General features: G+C 36.1%; 1 protein-coding gene across 2 annotated transcripts; it reads left to right on the top strand.

Moving 5' to 3' along the window:
• LOC110633023 (uncharacterized) lies at window positions 1–19,635 on the top strand. 2 transcript variants are annotated; one of them, XM_021781455.2, is made up of 24 exons: window positions 1–344; window positions 1,305–1,385; window positions 1,536–1,635; window positions 1,763–1,847; window positions 1,946–1,995; window positions 2,226–2,305; window positions 2,604–2,663; window positions 2,986–3,085; window positions 3,194–3,271; window positions 4,185–4,252; window positions 5,517–5,585; window positions 5,668–5,745; window positions 5,862–5,957; window positions 6,767–6,837; window positions 6,952–7,029; window positions 7,158–7,251; window positions 7,579–7,683; window positions 10,677–10,894; window positions 10,987–11,101; window positions 17,710–17,841; window positions 17,926–18,033; window positions 18,112–18,221; window positions 18,300–18,395; window positions 18,477–19,635. In XM_021781455.2, the coding sequence occupies exons 1-24, from the start codon at window positions 300–302 to the stop codon at window positions 19,012–19,014; spliced, it is 2,655 nt and encodes an 884-aa protein (XP_021637147.2). In that variant the 5' UTR covers window positions 1–299; the 3' UTR covers window positions 19,015–19,635. The 2 variants fall into 2 exon arrangements, with proteins under 2 accessions (XP_021637147.2, XP_021637146.2); XM_021781454.2 differs by having other exon boundaries at window positions 3,194–3,289.
• The last annotated feature ends 203 nt before the right edge of the window (window positions 19,636–19,838 follow it).

Here is a 19,838-nt window from a genome sequence, read left to right as displayed (position 1 = left end):
GGCAAGGACAGACACTTGCACAGAAAATAAAAAAAAGGAAAGAGGGAAAATAGGGAGGGAGGGAGGTAGAGAGAGAGACAGAGGGAGAGAGAAATCGAAGGTTCACTTAGCTACGTCAATGGCGGTTCGGGTTTTCTATTGATCGCCGAACCTCAATCTCTTACTGTTCATTTATCCTCTCTTTACCTCTCTCTATTCGTAAAACCCTAATTTTAACGTCCTTATAACTAATTTTACTACAATTAAAATCCTCGGGGATTTTGGAGCTTCCAGTTTGGGTCGTGAAGTGAGGAGCTGACATGGGCGCGCAAGAGAAATCGCAAGCAAACTCCAATTCATTGCAGGTAAGTCAGTTTGCATAGCTTTGTAGGGCTTTGGTATTATTTTGCCCTTTTGTTTGTGCCCTAGAATTGGACATGGTACGAGCTAGTGGTTTTGCAGCACGAGTTCACTTCTAAATTAAGGTTTCTTTCTATATTTTATTTCTTGGTGTTATTTAATCTACTATTTTCATGATATTCTTTAGGAGAGTTCGAGTGTGATTGGTGTAACTCAGTTGCATTAGGTTTTTCCGTGCCATGATATGGGTTATTTATGCATAGTGGTCTTCTTAAGGTTTCAGAAAAGTTGAATATTATTCGTAGTTGGTTTTTATTAAATTGTGTTAAGGCCTTGTCTGGGTATGTAGTACTGTTAAGCTGGTTAGCCAGTAGTACTAGAATTCTTTTCAGTTGGGGCTGCTGATTTAACCAAAGTTGCTATTATAAGTACCATTTTGGTTTTGGTATAAAGATGTTTCAGAGTTGATATTATCTTCCAATGGCAGTTTATGCAATTCAGGTGTTTGTTACAAGCACGGTATCTGCTAGAGGGTACAGGTCTCCCCCTCCTCCCTTTCTCCTTTTGAGTGGATAATGTTTAAAAGCTGGGGTTGTAGTCTGTTTTATGGTTTACTATGCTATGAGGGAGGGTAAGAGTGATTCTCTTAGTAGAATTACTGGTGCCATACATTGAAATAATAGAATGCTAGTTTTGGAAGTGTCTGGGCTGAGATTTGTCGGAGTTGAAGGAAGTATTGTACTCATATTGAAGTTTATTTATTTATTTTGGGACTGGGTTTTGGTGGAATGTTTTGTCTTTCTTTGATTATAAGTCTGATCAATCTTGGTCTTTCTAGCTATATTGGTCTTTCTAGCTATATTGGTCATTTTGCTTTTCTTTTCCCTCCATGTTCAGTAACAATTTTAGTAATAATGGTGCAATGGCCTGTAGAGGTATTTGAGCTTGTTTTTATTGAATTGCAGAGGGTGAAGGTCTACCGTCTAAATGAAGATGGTAAATGGGATGACCAAGGGACTGGGCATGTTACTGTTGACTATTTGGAGGTTTATTCAATTCTTGAACTGGATTCTTTATTTTTCCATTAATCCTGCTGAATTTCAGGAATCTAAGTAAAAGAATTAATACAGCAGTTCTTAAAAAAATGTGTAATTAAAATGTGCACTGCATTTTGAATTGTGAATGTTATCAAGCAGAGATCAGAAGAGCTGGGCTTGTTTGTTATCGATGAAGAAGACAATGAAACACTGCTTCTGCATCGTATCATACCGGATGACATTTACAGAAAACAAGAAGGTATTTTAGTATTTCACAAATGGCTTGTCACAAGTGCCGTTTTTTCGTATTGTTGGCTAATACCATATGTGCGGCTCTCTTGATTTATGGTGTTTGATAAAATGATCTCTTTATTTATATTTTTCAGATACGATAATCTCATGGAGAGATCCTGAATATTCTACAGAATTAGCACTAAGCTTTCAAGAGACAACAGGGTGTTCTTATATATGGTATCAACTTATGTTTGTTTGTCTTCTTTTTTCCTCGAATTTTCTTCCATGTCATCTGATGCTGAGCATGCTTTTTTTTTTTTTTTTTTTTTGTTCAGGGATCATATCTGTAATGTGCAAAGAAGTCTGCAGTTTAGTAGTCTTAACAGTAAGTATTGATATTCAGTTAAAAACCAACATTTAATAATCTCCTAAAAAGTTACTCACTGTTGGGGACTACCGTTTTCAGATTCAAGCAGACAAAAAATATGCTTAACATTCGTACGCACTGAAAAGATTATTTGTGTGATCTAGTGCAATTTGCTCTTGTTTTTCTATGGAGTGGTTATAAGTAATTTTTCTGTCCTTTTATTTTATTTTATTATTATTTTTATGCAGATGAGACATTTCACAGCATGAATAGTGAGTTAAGGGAGTTACCTGCGGTTGAACTTTCCACACTTCCTTTGATACTTAAGGTTAGATTGGTGTTTTACTTCTCTTCTTTTCACATTTCATTTTGTGTTGGAGTTCTCTATACTGTCTCTCTCTAATCTCCTCAAGGTACATGGTCTGTGCATTGACTTATCTGTGTTTATTGATGGGTTTTTTGATGGATGTCACTAAAGATTTGCTACATTTATAATTTTGTCATATTTTTGTCTCTTTTTCCCCATGGAATTATGTAATTGCATGCTTTCTTTATCATCTATTGATGCCTGTGTGGTTGTGGATGATTGCTTAATTAACTTGAATATATAATTTTTTTTCTTGCAGACTGTGTCCGAGAGTGGAATTGCTGATCAGATGAGGTTGACAGAACTTATATTGAATGATGTAGGCTTCATGTTAATTCTCTCTTTCCACATTGTGATTGAACAATGATGTCTTCCCTTGTTTGATTTAATTTCATGACCAACTGCTAATGAATTTAAAGTACATCCTAGATGTTTGGCTTTAATTTTTTTCTAAAAAATTTTTAGCAATTTTTATTTGCATTAATATCCATGTAGGTTTGTAATACAAGGGATATGGTAAGTTTGTAGTTTGTAGAAGGAATATGTTTAGCACTTTTTATTTGCATAAATATAAACACACAATAAAGTTTGTAGTTTTTGAATGGGAGACTTTCTGAGTAAAATTTCTTCTCCCAATGCAGCAAGATTTCTTCCGCAAGCTGATGGAACTTTTTAGAATCTGTGAGGATCTGGAAAATATTGATGGTCTGCACATGATATTCAAAATAGTTCGAGGAATCAGTCAGTATCTAATTTAATCCCAGTTGCTGTTGTTTTTCATTTTATACTGCATGTTTCTGTGCCCTTCATTAAATTTTCTAAAATTTTCCATTGTTTGTTTTGTTGCAGTTTTGCTCAATAGTCCTCAAATCTTTGAGAAAATATTTGGGGATGAGTTGATCATGGATATTATTGGTTCACTTGAGTGTAAGAGCTCATCTAATTGTTAGTTTGTAAATCCACTAGTAATCTTTTGTATAACTGTATTTGAATGAAAATTTGATAACCAACACTTTCTACCTATGATGATTGCTTATGTGACTATTCTTAATCATTACATTAAATGTGGTATCATTGTAATGAATCTGATAGATTTGAGTCAATCACATTCTTTTTATGCCATTGATTTGTTTAACTTATTTCATTTCATTTGGTGTTCTGGCAGTTTGGGTTCTTTTTTGATTAATGGTCTCTGGTTGTTTCCTTGCTATGCTACTTATTCATAGAAAGAACTTCCAGGTTCCATTCGGCCTTATATCAATGTGCACTGAATTTGTAGGGGAGATACCTTTGAAATATGCATGATAATCATGGTAGTCATAATAATGTCTTGTGCTATTGGTGCATAAATTATGTTATATTTGATGTTTTGATGTCTGGAATATTAACTTTAAATGAGACATACTAAGATGATATAGTTTTTTTTATTTTTATTTTTTTATTTTTATTGTTGTCGTGTTTCACTGAAATAATAAAATTGTGTTTGCTTTTGTGTGTTCAATAATTTTTTTTAGCTGCCAATCCTACTGGCTTGAATCATGTATTGGTTTTAGTGTTTGTAATTATTTTTTATAGTCTTAAAGTCTTAAAGATTTTTCCTTTAAATTTCTCATTCTGAATCATTTTAATTAAAATAATGTGTACTATGTGTTAATCACATACTGTACATAGCGTCGTATATCTTCTTTTTTTTCTTTGTCCTGATAATCTGTTATTTAGTCTGCACAGAGTGAAGGGCATGCACTAAATAGTTGATAATTCACAAAATAATTCTCATTATGACTAGTATTTGGTGGTGGTGGTGGTGATGATGATGACATGCCATAAATTTTGTTTTCAGATGACCCCGAGGTTCCTCATGCCCAACATCATCGTAATTTTCTGAAAGAGCATGTAGTTTTCAAGGAGGTAACATGCTGTTAATTGGTTTCCCATTTCCTTTTAGGCTGGGATGGGGTATTGCTGGTACAGTGCACATGGTTCCATTTTTTAAGCGGAACATAATCTTGGTTCAACAGCTGGAGAAACAAACTGTTCCTTGAACATCAGTTAACTGTTTTCATGGGTATTCAATCTAACAGTTTGTGGAACTCTGTTTTTGCTTTGTAAACTGTATTTCTGCAACACGCCAACATCACTGTGCTCAATAAATACTTGCACAAAGCTCCATGGCCATTTATTTATCAAAACTATACAAACCATGCTCTTTCATTGCTAGAAGGAAAGCACTGAAAAAAAAGAAGCAATATGTGATTGGTGTGTTTAGCTATTACCTTGCAATAAACAAACCAGTAATGCACCATTAATTGCCAAACAGGAAGAAAAAAAAAATTCATCAAACAAGCTTGGAATTACTTAAGGATGAGAAATAGATAAAGCAATTTAAAGGACAAGAAAAGGATGAAACAAATGGGAAACCAAATGAAATAGGGAGGAAATTGAGGATGTGCTAAAGTTTCTGTCTGGAATATAGAGAAGGGAAAGTAGAAATGAGAGAAATGGAAGGACACAAGGAGCTAAAATTAAAATTGGAAGAAAAAAAATCCCAAGTGGGGCAAGTGTGAAGAGATAGTAAAATGGATGATAAATGCCCATGTAATTAATTGAACCAGGATTGCTAAAGGTGGTTCTGATGTTACACATAAGGAATAACCTACTCTATTGGAATAAAACCACATAAAAGATTTGTGCTCTTCTATTTATTGATTTGGTTTGGTTATTGGCAGATTTAACCCAACAACAACAGTTTTAATCCCAAACTAGTTGGGGTCGGCAATATAGATCCTTTTTCGCCATTCAGCTCTATTAGCCAACAAGTTTGCATCAATCCTCGAAACTTGTAAATCCTTTAATACTACTTTTCTCCACATTATTTTACGTCTCCCGTCTCCCTTTTTTTCTGCTCACTTCTTCCCCTACTAATTTATCCCGTGTTCACAGATTTAACCACCCCCTCCGCGCCCCCCCCCCCCCCCAAAAAAAAAAAAAAAAAAAAAATTGTTTTGGTTATTCACTTCTTTTTGTTGCAGTTATTTGCTTTGTTTAGTTTCTCAAGTTTGTCGGTTCTTTTAATCATCCCTAATTGCAGGAAGGGGGTAGGAGATGTATTTACTGAAAGAAGTCATTACTCATTACTTGTTGCTGACATGCATTCATTTCTTCAATGTTTAAGGCCATACCAATCAAAGATCCTATTGTCCTGTCAAAAATACACCAGACATATAGAGTTGGTTATTTGAAGGTTTGGATCTTGAATGACGTAATTTCTAGTGGTTACTTTCCATTTTAGTTGGGGAATTCTTACCTTCTCATGTCTGTTTTAGGATGTTGTTTTGGCTAGAGCGTTGTACGAGGCTACAGTTGCAAATCTCAATTCCATAATTCATGCAAATAATGCAGTTGTAAGATTCTAAGAACTTATTGTCTATGCATTGTAGGTTGTTATTTTCATCTCTAGTTGGGTTACATTTTGTGATATTTGTTATTTGTACCTCTAACTTCTGTGTTCTCTTTCTAGGTTGTTTCTTTGTTAAAGGATGACAGTACTTTTATTCAGGAATTATTTGCAAGGTTGAGGTCCCCAACTACATCTGGAGAATCAAAGAAAAATTTGGTAAGTGTAGACATCTAATAAATTCTGTGAGTGATACTGTCTGTGCTACTTATGAGATTTTTTTTCTGTTTGCCCACTTTCCCAATCTCTACGTCAGATTTTTTATTTTTGAATGAATTAAATATCATTAAGTTCTGGATTGTTTTATCTTCAATCAGTTAGATGTCTGGTTAGATACACAATAATTTCCTTGTTTAATTGTTTGAGTATCCGAACTGTTCAAACATCTCGGTCAGTAATTCTCAATGTCAAAATTGGTGCTTTTATCCTACAGTTTTAAATTGACGCAGGAATGTAATAACTAACCGAATTTTTGGACTTCCTCTTCACTTCGTAGTTTGGACCTTTGTTTAACTGTTTATTTCAGTTTTAATATTTGATTATCAAAATGTGGACTTTCTGAACTTTGTCTGGGTGAGCATTGTAGATCAACTCAGCTTTCTTGTTGAATATTTATGTGCTAGGAAATAGAAAATGGTCTTTTCTTGAGACCATTTCCTTTATGAAATGAAATTCTCTTTCGATTGCTGTTGTAGATTTTTTCCACAGTTCTAGGATTGGGCCCTTCTTGATTGCCAGACATTTGAGTTTCAATTCCTAGGTAAGAGGGGTGAAGAGGTCAAAATACACTAAACACAGTAAATATTATAATTATAGAACAGAAATGCAAACATGCTAATGTTTAATTTCTGTATTTTCGGTACAGTGGTGTATTTCATGATGCTGATACCTAGTAATAAATAGGTACAGCTTTGTGGTTAGCTTTTAATGATGTGTTTCCCTGGTGTTCTTTTTCCCCATCACAATAGGTATATTTCCTACATGAGTTTTGTAGTTTAAGCAAGAGCCTGCAGATGGTCCAGCAACTCCGACTGTTTAGGTATGTGTGTGTTTCTGGGCGTAGTTTGGCTTAGTCTAATACAATTTCTTAGTTATTTTGTTTTTTTAATGATTTCAATATTGTTTTGAGCATGAATGTCTCTGATTCTTGTAGGGATCTCATGAATGAAGGTATTTTTGACATCATGACAGAAACTTTGCAGAATCAAGACAAGAAACTTGTATTAACTGGGTACTTGTGATCATTTACTTTATGCCTTTAATATAACATTTTGTGCTTTCTTTCTTCTCTTTGCAATTCAATACCCTCTCTTGGTCTGTTTGCTTAACCCTAACAGGAAGTCATTCTTATGGATGCAGGACAGATATCCTTATTCTTTTCTTGAATCAGGATCCAAATCTTTTGCGCTCTTATGTTGTTAGGCAGGAAGGAATTCCACTTCTAGGACTGTTGGTATGTAATTTATGAGTTGATTGTGATACCTACAGTGTGGGGATGGATGTAGGAGGGTTCAGCTGTGTGCCCTTGCCAATTTTTTTTGTAATATTACTAATCCAAGTAGCATCAACTTTGATATTACTTTTGATTTAATGATGCTTATACTTCTTTGTTGGATATGCTGATGCTACTTGGATGTCGTGGTATTGTACTATTATTATTTATTTATATAATAGTATGTTTTCATTATGGCTTTGTGCATTTTCCATGTTGTTTAATCCCATTCATTTGGGACATGTAAGCATGCATGTATTCAATGAATTTAATATAGTTCACATACAGGTTAAAGGTATGATAACGGATTTTGGAGAGGACATGCACTGCCAGTTTCTTGAAATTCTTCGTATTTTACTGGATTCCTATACATTATCAGGAGCACATGCACAGGTATCCTTCTTGATAGTTTATCCTATATGGAGCTGTCAGTTTTGGTCAATTAAGAGTCTATTTGGCATTGTTGTTAGAGCTGCCTGCTGTTGAGAAAATATCTTTTAAATATGTTAAGAGAGTATTAAAATTGATTTAAAGTTAAATTTGATATGTTTAAGTTATAAGAACTCCAAAACAACAAAACCTTTTTTTTTTTTTGAATAGCATCTAAAATGGTGCTTTTCCAAAAAGCAGTTTTTAGCGTCTCAATCACAATCCCAAACGGAGCCCAGGTGTAATGAAGGGTGAAAACAGATTTTATACATGCTTCCCAATTTTGTTCTGTTTTCCTCTGAGTTTATAAGTGTCATGATTTAAATCGAAGTTTAGGGTATGCTCTCAGGTATTGAAAACGGGTCTATAACGGCTAACGAAATGGTAACAACCTATTGCTGTACAAATTTTTTTAAAAAATTGCAAGTTTATGAAATGAATAGATATTTAAAGACATAACTAAAATTAAGATACACAACTGAAGAATAAGATAAATATATATCAAATAAAGGTAGTAAATCCATCATTCTTAGGCATCATTATCATTAATCAATTTAAACCTAAAATACCTAAGTAGATAGTAAAGGACTAATTTTATTACCACCAAAATAAGTGTCTAGGAAATTCTTGATTATCTATATTTTTTTACTAAAGAAATCATGATTATTTGTTTGTCTTAATTTTAACTTTGCCGAAGCCTAAATTAATACTTAGCAAACATTAATGAAGCATAATAAGTTAAAAGGAAAATTTTACCATATAGCCATACGACCGGCCATGTTATGTGGTAGTGAGTGTTGGGCAATGAAAGAATCGTATGTGTCTAAGATAAGAGTTGTAGAGATGAGAATGTTAAGATGGATGAGTGGCCATACTAGACTAGATAAAGTCTGTAATGAGAGTATTAGAGAAAAGGTAAAACTGGTGCCAATTGAAGATAAGTTGAGAAAAGGGAGATAGAGGTGGTTTGGTCATGTGAAGCGTAGACATACGGAGGCTCCAGGTAGACAAGTAGAGCACATTGGGTTAGAGGATAGAGAGAAAAGAAGGGGTAGATTTAAACTGACTTGGAGGAGAGTAGTACAATATGACTTAGAAGTATTACACATTTCCGAGGATTTAACTCAAAATCGTTTATAGCGGAGAAACAGAATTCATGTAATCGATCCCAATAAATTTTTGGGATAAATGTTTAGTTTAGTTGAGTTGAGTTGAGTTGAGTTAAACATTAATGAAGCCTAAAAGTTTTTTTGATGTTATTTTTCAATTACTTATATATTCTATTAAAAATAATTTTGAAAATAGCTAAAATTATAAAGAAAAAGATAATCTATAGGTCGAGCAAACTAATACTTCATATGATAAATTTCATAAACCCAGCATAAAGCATAATTTTCTTTAACAAATAAGCAAAAACACCGACAACAAAGGCAAATAACTTATCCTAGAACTGTGTTTAATTGCTCTCCTTCACTTCAAATAAATCTTTACTAATGGATGATCTTAACCGAAGAAAAGAAGATTTGTAGAAGATGGAAAATTTGAGATGGAAGTGTGAGGGAAAAGAAGGGGAAGTATTGAAATAAGAAAGAAAACAGGCTGTTTGCCTCCTTGCTCCAAAATAAAAAAGGCTTTGTGCTCAAGTGAGTAATGGCAGTTACCCATTACTTGTTAGCCAATAACAGCGGTTAATGTAGCAGACATAACTTACGTCCATTACCAATGCTATTTTTTTTTGCCGTTATTTAATGTGGGTAATTATAATGACCCCTTCAAAAATCTGTATTTGATGGCTGTTACATTATATGACAGCTGTTATTTAAAAGCGTGATATAAATATGTATTATGTGTTAGAATGCAAGCTGTCTTGGCTTGATGCTTATCTTGATTTTCAAGCCTAAGTTAATCTCTGTGTATGGGAAGTCTTGCTAGGAACCCTGAAATCATATGATAATCAAGGGGAGTTAAAATGTCCACCTATGATTTGAGGAATTAAAATTTTAATCTATTGGCAATAGCGCTGCATTTAGTAAGACAAGAATGACAGAAATAATAGCAACAGAGGCTCTAACGCATGCCAATTAATTACTGAATTTTTTATGAATTTAATTTTTGTGGTTATGTGACAGATTTGAATTATTGTCTGTAAGCAAAATGCTGGGAAAGATGGGGTGCTTTTCTACTGGCTGTTATTTTGTGGATTTCATTGATTTGGTTTTTCTTGGTAGTGTTTATTTCCCTGTTCTTTGATTGTGCTTATATAAATATATATAGATGGCTCTTGATCTTGTTTCTATATTCTTATTCTTTTTCATCTTCTTTAAGTGTGTGAATGTGTATATACATGCGTGTCTACAGATGCACACACATAGAGAGACACCTGTTTATTTTACTTTCAAATTTTGTTTTTCAATTTGCCTTTGGTAACCTAGTTCCATCTCCATGTTTTCTTTTTTGAGAATGTAGTTCCATCTCTATGTTGGTATCTGTTTTATTGATGCTCTTGGTCTTTGTTCTAAATGGCTTATAATTTACTGACTATAGCATCATGTTTTCACAGTTCCATTTATAAACTGTGGTTGCTGAGTTTGAAATGGATTTGGGTTTCTTTATGCAGTTGTAGCTTTTTGAATGGGGAGTTTCTATAGTAACTTTGTTTTTTAATGAAGTAAATCTTATTTTATCAATAACTACCATTAAATGAATGGTTAAAATCTAATCAAATGGTGAAATGTACAAAGTACAAACAAAGTGAATTAAAATCAGAGTAACCATAGAAGACATGTTTTGAATGTTGATATGTATTTTGTACGTGTTTCTGCTTGCTTGTTAAAGATCGGTCAGTAGAACTTCCATGCAAAATTAAATTCCTTTTTACATGTGCTCTATTTGAATAATATTTTACTTAAAGAGTTCATTTTGTTAATGACCGAGTGTTTTGCATATATTCACTGCAGAGAGATAATATTATTGAGATCTTCTATGAGAATCATTTGGGCCAATTAATTGATGTTATAACAGCATCATGTCCAGTTGAAGGCATTTCTCAATCAAGTGGTAAATCTTCAGGCTTTGGTGGAAGAGATGAAAATCAAAATAGCGTGAAGCCAGAAATACTCTCAAACATTTGTGAATTGCTATGCTTCTGTGTTCTGCACCATCCTTATAGAATAAAGTAAATTTTTGGTTATTTGTTTCGCAATCTTATTTAATCTATTTTCTGCCGCTATGTTTTGAAATGTGAATGTGACTTTCTTCTGTACGCAGGTGTAACTTTCTCCTTAATAATGTTATAGATAAAGTTATGACTCTAACTCGAAGAAGGGAAAAATATCTTGTTGTTGCTGCTGTTCGATTTGTTCGCAATATTCTTTCTCGCCATGTAAGTCAATTTGACCAATCATTAATGTGGGAGAACATATAAATTTCTCAGGGATGCTTGGCTTATCATGCATTTGCATCTTATTTTCCAAATTTAGAATAGTGTTTTTTACTTTGCTTTTTCCTATTGTATTATTTCTACGCTTCTGTAGGCTTTGTCCTATGTATTACTTTTATGCTAGTGTAGGGTTCTTTTATGGATAATGTTTTAGAATTTGCTATCTTGTGTGGAACTGATAGAGTGAAGAACAACAATTGTAAATAATCCGAATAGAAATGGAATTAAGCTTATATTATAAAATGGAGAATGCTCATACAGTAAATAGAATTACTCTATTCTTTTAAAATAAAACAAAACCAGGAGACACTCTCCCGAACCAGCTTCAAGCTAGCCCTTAGCAAAATGCTAAATACATAAATCTCTCCTCTCCTCCCCTCTGCAATTTTCATTATTTATAAAAGAAAATCCTTCAACAGTACTAATTGCCATGCGATTCTTCATCCGCAATTCCCTCTAACTGCTTAACTTCCTAATGATTCACGGGTGATAGGTCATTCATAGACCCTTCCATTCCTGCCAGCTCATTCTTCTTTCCCAGCTTCTTTCTGTAATATACCCTTAAGGGCTTTGGTGCTTGATCTTGGCCCAAATCTTCATGATTCACTAATGGGCTGCTTCTATCAGTACTCCACCCTTGGAGAACAACCATGTCCTCAAGGTTGGCAGCTGGAAATTGATTCACAAAATCAACATATGACATCCAGGTAGCATCCTCTAGGGGTTTGCCCTTCCATTTGACTAAGACCTGTAGCACTTGAATCCCATTAACCACTTCTAATCTTTTCTGCTATAAAGTCTCAGGCTCTAACAACTCATCATCAATTTCCAGGTCTTTAGGTAAATTAGTAGCTACTGGATGTTGTCCAACGACCTTTTTTAATTGAGAAACATGGAAGATGGGATGTATTTTTGATGACTCTGGTAACTGCAACTTGTAAGCAACTGCACCAATTTTCTGAATAATTGGAAATGGACCAAAATGGCGGGCTGCTAATTTTGGATGAATGATCTTAGAAAGAGTAGACTGGCGATGAGGTCGCATCTTAAGGAAAACAACATCCCCAACCTTATACTCCACTGCTCTTTGATGCTTATTAGCAGCCCTAACCATGCATTGTTGGGCTCTATTGAGATTATAAGATAGCTGGCGGAGCAATTCATCTCGAGTGGGCAAGTCTTGAGCTGCTGCGTCTGCTTTAGTTTCACCAGGTAAAAATTGAATGAGAGTGGGAGGAAGTCTCCCATAGACTATTTCAAATGGAGTCATTCTTGTTGCTGTATGATAACTAGTATTATACCAGTATTCAGCCCATGTTAGCCACTTACTCCAATGCTTTGGTTGTTCAGAAGTGAAACAACGAAGGTATGTCTGAAGCCCCCTATTCAACACCTCTGTTTGGCCATCCGTTTCAGGGTGATAAGCAGTACTCATTCTCAACTGGGTGCCTTGAAGATGGAAAAGTTCAGACTAGAAAAGGCTAAGAAAGATGGGGTCGTGACCACTTACTATTGATCGAGGCATGCCGTGGAGTTTGACTATTTCTTTAGCAAACACGTCGGCCACGGTGCGAGCAGTATAAGGATGCTTTAACCCAATAAAATGGCCATATTTAGAAAAACGATCTACCACCACTAGAATTGCATCCATTCCGAATGAGCGAAGTAAACCAGTAATGAAATCCAAGGATATGTCTTCACATACTCGATTAGGAATTGGCAGAGGTTGTAACAACCCTACTGGAGATGAAGCTTTATATTTATATTTCTGACATATCAAACATTCTGCCACAAATTGTTGAACTCGTTTCATCATACCTGGCCAATAAAAGTTTGAAGCAAGTCTTCTGCAAGTTCTGAATGCTCCAGAATGCCCTTCAGTTGGAGAACAATGAAACTCAGTCAGAAACTTAGGTATCCATTCTGATGATGCAAGTAAGACAATATGTCCCTTGTAGAAGAGATGATTCTGAATTAAAGAGTAATGTTTGTGAGAATGAGGATGAGTTTGAAGGTTTTGCATAATTTTTTTAAGTTGAGGGTCAAGAGCAATTTCCTTCGCAAGCTGAGACCAATCTATCCACTGTGGAAGAGAAATAACCTGCAATTCTAGTGCCCCATCCCGCCTAGATAGCGAATCAGCTGCTACATTTGTAGTTCCAGGTTTATAAGCAACTTTAAAATCATAACCCATCAACTTTGCGCCCCAAAACTGTTGTGTAGGAGTATGCAATTGCTGTTCCAATAGATGCTGTAGGCTACACTGGTCCGTGTGGACTATAAATTTTCTGCCCAAAAGATAAGGGCGCCAATGTTGTACCGCCAAGGCTAAAGCCATCATTTCCCTTTCATATGTTGATTTAGAGAGGTTTTGAGTAGATAAAGCTTTGCTGAAAAAAGCAATAGGCCTCCGATCTTGAGTCAAAACAGCGCCTAAACCTGTTCTAGAAGCATCGCGTTCTGGAACAAATGTTTTAGAAAAATTCAGAGTAGCCAAAACCGGAGAAGAAATAAGAGCATTTTTCAAAGAATGAAAAGCTTCTTGAGCTTGAGGTGTCCACTGCAGCTTCCCCTGAGATTCTTTCTTAAGTAATTGAGTAAGAGGCTGTGCGATCAAGCCATAATCCTTTATGAACCGTCTATAATAGCCAGTTAACCCTAGAAATCCCCGCACCACCTTCAAAGTTTGCGGTTGCGGCCAATTGAGCACACTAGTTACTTTTGCAGGATCCATTGCGACACCTTGTGCTGAAACTATATGCCCCAAATATTCAACCATTGTTCTCCCAAAAGAACTTTTCTTCTTATTGACCCGAAATTGGTTTGTAGACAAAAGCTGAAATACAAGTTGCAAGTGTCGCAGGTGTTCCTCCCAACTCGAACTATAAACTAAGATATCGTCAAAGAAAACCAAAATAAACTTGCGCAAGTATGAGCAGAATAAGTCATTCATGGCAGCCTGAAAAGTTGCTAGAGCGTTCGTTAATCCAAAAGGCATGACTACAAACTCATAATGGCTGGAGTGAGTTCTGAAAGCAGTCTTTGGAATGTGCTCCTCAGCTACCCGAATTTGATGGTAACCCGATTTAAGATCCAGCTTAGAAAAACATTTGGCTCCGTTTAGCTCATCTAACATTTCGTTGATCACCGGAATGGGTATTTATTCGGAATGGTAGCCTTGTTTAGAGCCCGATAGTCCATACAAAAACGTTAACTGCCATCTTTCTTTTGTACCAATAGAACCGAACTCGAAAAAGGGCTAGAACTGGGCCTGATAATTCCTGCAGCAAGCATTTCCCGCACTAACTTCTCTATCTCATCCTTTTGAAAATGACTATATCGGTATGGTTTAACATTCACCGCAGTGGTGCCAGCAACCAAAGAAATAATATGATCATGCTGCCTATGGGGGGGCAGAGATTCAATATCACCAAAAACATGCTGAAATTGATCAGAAGTAACTGCAATTGATTTTGCTGAGATGGAGAGATTTCATCTTCAAATTCATAAGTAGTTGCTACATTAGATAATTGCCATAAATATACTAAATAATCAACATCAAGAATTTTGTGCAATTGAGAAACAGTTACTGCAGATTTTGTAAGAGAAGGGTTGCCCGAGAGAGTAATAACTTACCGTTTTCAAGAAAAAGACATTTGCATAGTGGCCCAATTGATTCGAACGTCCCCTAAAGTTTCAAGCCATGCTACTCCAAAATAATGTCAACGCCCCCCAACAAAAATAGATAACAGTCAGCTTTAACTTCCAGATTTCCCAAATCGAGTTAAAGTTGTCGACAAACACCCATTGATTGAACCCTATGGCCATCACCCAATCGAACACCAAAAGAGGGCGTTGATTCAACCGTTAAATTGAGTTTGGAAGAGAGATTACCTGAAATGAAATTGTGGTTGGCTCCACTATCGATAATAATCGTAACATCAGTACCACGGATTCTACCCTGGAGTTTCAAAGTCTTTGGTGATGAAATGCGTCCTATAGAGTAAAAAGGAAGGTCCATAGTGTTGAAATGAGCCTCATTAATCACTTCAATCAGAGGAGGATCAAGTTTTGACAAACCTAATTCAGGATCTGGTGGTTTCTCTTCATCATCACCAATAATCAAAGCTCTCAAAGACTTGTTTGGGCACTCATGCATGGGGTGGAAGGGCTTCTAGGAATTCTTGGTGGCTGTAGTGTCGCATGCCTCAGTTACGAGAGAAAGTGGAAGATGGGCGAGGTGGTTTCGTTGTTGTGGAAGGAAGGGCAAGCTTAGGCGGACCAAAAGTGTTGTGGTCTGGAAATTTTTGTACTAGCAGCTCTGGTAATTTAGAGATACTAGAAATGGGCTGGGTTTTAGAAACAACAGAAGCCTCATAACTTTGTTTACCCATATCAATTTTTGATCCAGACCCAAAAGGAGACCAACGAATACCACTGTCATTCCATCGCTTCGGTTGAGATGTTGATTGCTGTTGAGATGTTGATTGCAAAATAAATTGATTTTCCAACTCAAGTTCACGAGCCAGAGTCATAGTGCGAAAGATATCTGTGGAATCTTGAGAATGAATCCGCACTCGAATATCATCACGTAAACCACTGAGGAAAAAACCCAAATGCTGTTGGTCAAATAAACCTTCAATTTGAGAAACAAGTGCTACAAAAGCATCAATATAAGCATCAACAGAAGAATCCTGACGCAGAGTAGACAAGTGTTCATGAGGATTGATTCGCATATCCTCCCCATAATGATGAAGGAGTTCCAGAGTAAGCTGGGACCAAGAAAGATTGGGCGTACGTAGACGAAGCGAACGCAACCAGTGCAACGCTGGTCCTTCCATGCAAAGCAAAGTAAGTTGGACTTTCATCTCCTCTCGCGTATTGTTAATGGCAAAGTCTTGCTCTGCTTTAGCCAATCAAGCAACCGGATCTACCCCATCAAAGTTTGGAAGCTCAACTTTCTTAATAGCAAGGGACGAATCATCAACGACAACTGGTTGGGTTGCCGGATAAAGAGTGGAAGTGCCAACAACGTCAACTACAGCCGGTGGAGTGACTGGATGAACAGTGGAAGTGCCGATGGCAGGACAATGAAGAGAAGGGTTCACTTCCTGAACCGTAGATTTTCCCTGAGCCATAGAAGAAATTAATGATTCTATGCGAGAGAGACGCTGGTCCTGTGCTGCTTGAAAAGAAGACATGCGTTGCTATTTTTCAAGTTTCATGACGGAAACCAACTTCTGTAAGTTCGTGATGTTCTTCTCTACCGAATCAACTCGTCCCTCCATTCTGGTTTTGGGCATGGAGGTAAACAAGGGCAGGTCGGACCAATGATAGAGTGAAGAAGAACAATTGTAAATAATCCGAATATAAATGGAATTGAGCTTGTATTATAAAATGGAGAATGCTCATACAGTAAATAGAATTACTCTATTCTTTTAAAATAAAACAAAACCAAGAGACACTCTCCTGAACTAGCTTCAAGCTAGCCCTTAGCAAAATACTAAATACATAAATCTCTCGTCTCCTCCCCTCTGCAATTTTCATTATTTATAAAAGAAAATCCTTCAACGGTACTAATTGCCATGCGATTCTTCATCCGCAATTCCCTCTAACTGCTTAACTTCCTAATGATTCACGGGTGACAGCTCATTCACAGACCCTTCCATTCCTGCCAGCTCATTCTTCTTTCCCAGCTTCTTTCTGTAATATACCCTTAAGGGCTTTGGTGCTTGATCTTGGCCCAAATCTTCATGATTCACTAATGGGCTGCTTCTACCAGGAACCATTTAATGTGAAATATTTAAACATAGAACTTGTTGGAACTAATTACGGATATGTTTGATAATCAGCTTGGGGAAAAGTGAAAGTTGTTCAGAAACATGTGCCGTGTCCCACAAGCCATGTTCCAACAGTTGTTATTGGTTATTATTCAAATAGTTTAATTTTGAAGATTCTTCAGTAGTTACTTGAGATAAATTTTAGCTGATTGGCTCAAATTTTATTCTGCTGGCTCATTTCAATTCTTTTGGCCAGTTATAGGCTTATGGCAGTTAAGCTATTGAGTTTATTCTAAGAATTTGTCTTATTATATTTGTATGCTTACCTATGTCTGAATTTCTCATCTTATTTTTTCCGTGAATGATGAAAGTTCCTGTAAGATTTGGTTGTTTTAGGCTTAAAGTTAAATATGAGTGTTAGCGGTGGGCAGTATTATGTTAATATGCTAGCTAACAACAACTAAGCCTTAATGCCAAACTAGTTGGGGTCGGCTGTATGGATCCTGTTTCACTATTAAGCTTTGTTAGACTTGCTGTTCTATAACTTGGTTTTATTGCAAACAAGGTGATGAAAAAATGCATAAAATATTATCTTGGACAAAATAATGTACATATCATGATGGTAACATGAATTTGATAATTTTTCAACTCACATACCATATCAGTGTCATTTTATTGTCATTGGAATTTTTTATATGATCCTTAGATTCAAATTTAAAACTTTGGACCAGCATGTTTGTTTAATATGTTATATATATGTGTCGATCACAGGATGAGCATCTGATAAATCATTTTGTCAAGCGCAACGTTCTCAAACCGATTATAGATGCCTTTGTTGGCAATGGCCACCGTTACAATCTGCTGCACTCTGCTGTTTTAGAGCTTTTTGAGTATATCCGCAAGGTGCCTATGTTATTAATGCCTATGTTGTACTTCCATCTTGGATACATTTGGCAGGTCTAACATTTAGAAATTTCTTTCCTGTAGGAAAACCTGAAATTATTGATCAAGTATATAGTTGGTTCATTTTGGAATGAGTTGGTCAAATTTGAGCATTTGGCTTCCATTCAGTCTTTTAAAGTTAAATATGAGCAGGTATTCCTTGCTTATGCCTGTTTTCTGTAGTTTGGTATTGAGTTTATTGTTTTCCAATGCTGACCATTATGATTGCAGTGCCTAGAGAGTTGTGCAATAAAAAATACTGGCAGCACACTGGATCCACGAAAACGAAATGATGAGCGTGCTCTAGAAAAAGAGGAGGAGGAATACTTCAACGAGAACAGGTATGTTTTGTTCTTATTTTGAGCTGAACTTCTGCTGAGAACTTCTCTCATGGCTATTGAATTTGATACGAAAATCAGTGATGAAGAAGATACAGCATCCGCATCACACGCCAAAAGAGTTCAGCCTCAGTCTGTGCTATCCAATGGAGTATCAGCAGGCTATCCATCACTAAGGTATTGTAATACGATCCTAGAAAATTATAGGAAAAATTTTTTGTAGATGATGTGCTTCATATTTTAATCTTGATGTTATAGTTCAAGATCCGGCGGACTGGTTGATTATGATGATGACGAGGATGATGAAGACTATAGACTACCACCTAAGAAACAGGTGGAAACCTTAGAAGATGAAGAAGCTATGGAGCCCCTTAAGTTGAAGCGCAAATTGACTTCTAGGGAAAAGGAAGCTGAACCAGCAAAGAAGGAGCGATTAGATAAACCCTCAAAATCAAGGGAGAGTGTATTTGCATCTTTGTGTCCTACACTGAGCCAGGCAGTGATACCCGGTAAGAAAGCTGCAAGCTCGGTGCATAAAACACCTCGCACAACTGACACAAACAAGGGCTTTGGTGAAGACAATCATCAAGAGAAGGAAACTGCTATTTCTAGAAGCTGTTGTGATAATAGCAGCAACCCAGGAGAGGAGAACCATAAGGAGAAGGGGCCTCCTGCTTCTTCTAGAAACTCTTGTGATTGCTTGCACAACACATCAGAAAACAGACAGTTGGGTGGAGAGGATGGCCTTTTAATACCACAAACCTCATCGCCGGAGATGGCTGTAAATGGATCGTGAATGATCTTTCAGAATCATGTTAAAATGGTTTGACAATGTTTGCTTGGCTGTTCTATTTGACTCATGGACGTCACAAATCAGTCCTGGGCAGCTGAAAGAACAGCGGTACTAGAAAGAAATGAATCTGGGGATGGTGGGTGAATGCGGATTATAGCTTTCAGTTGATGGTAGGAGAGGATACTGTATAGTACCGCCAAGGGTAATGAGGAAATAGTCATGATATGGGCCAGCGTACCCCTTCACTAGGTTTTCTGATGTTGAGCCAAGTAATTGTTGCTTTTGTAAAACAATCATCAGCATTAATTTTTCTTTTTCATTTTCTTTTCTTTCATTTGCTTTTCCCTTTTTTATTATTTGTCTTCTTATATCACCCTTAATATTAGGTTTTTGATAGCTGTTGAACCGTGATGAAGGGGCATCAATATGTGCCCTGCATAGCTCTTTTTGTCGTTCAGTTTTGTGGTGGTGGGTGTGTTTGTGGTAGAGATTGGTGAGGAAGGTTTTAGTGAGTCGGTTGAGAGGCCAAAATTTTCCAACTTGTAGTTGAAATCTCATTTATAGACTAATGTAAATTAGAATTCCAACTTGCTCTCGTATAATTTGAATCAAAAATTGTTTCCACTCTCTTTGCATGCATGATTTGTGAAGCGACTCCAGCTCTCTCTTTTCGATCAATCTTTATTTTACTAATGCCTTTGTATGTAGATTCGAGTATTTCTGCTTGTCTTTTGTGCCTTTCAATAGCCGGTTTTGCTGCATTTCAATAAATTCTTAATTTAAACCTATAAACTTAGATTCATTTCTTAAATTAATATAATTAAGAA

Source organism: Hevea brasiliensis, chromosome 4 (genome assembly GCF_030052815.1).
Source record: "Hevea brasiliensis isolate MT/VB/25A 57/8 chromosome 4, ASM3005281v1, whole genome shotgun sequence".
In the NCBI taxonomy this organism is placed as follows: Eukaryota; Viridiplantae; Streptophyta; class Magnoliopsida; order Malpighiales; family Euphorbiaceae; genus Hevea; species Hevea brasiliensis.
This window is presented reverse-complemented; position numbering and strand designations above follow the sequence as displayed.

Coding starts and splice junctions, on each gene's coding strand:
- LOC110633023 (XM_021781454.2), top strand. CDS start 300: ATGGGCGCGCAAGAGAAATCGCAAGCAAACTCCAATTCATTGCAG. Junction 1,386..1,535: donor TTACTGTTGACTATTTGGAG/GTTTATTCAATT, acceptor GTTATCAAGCAG/AGATCAGAAGAGCTGGGCTT. Junction 2,664..2,985: donor CAGAACTTATATTGAATGAT/GTAGGCTTCATG, acceptor CTCCCAATGCAG/CAAGATTTCTTCCGCAAGCT.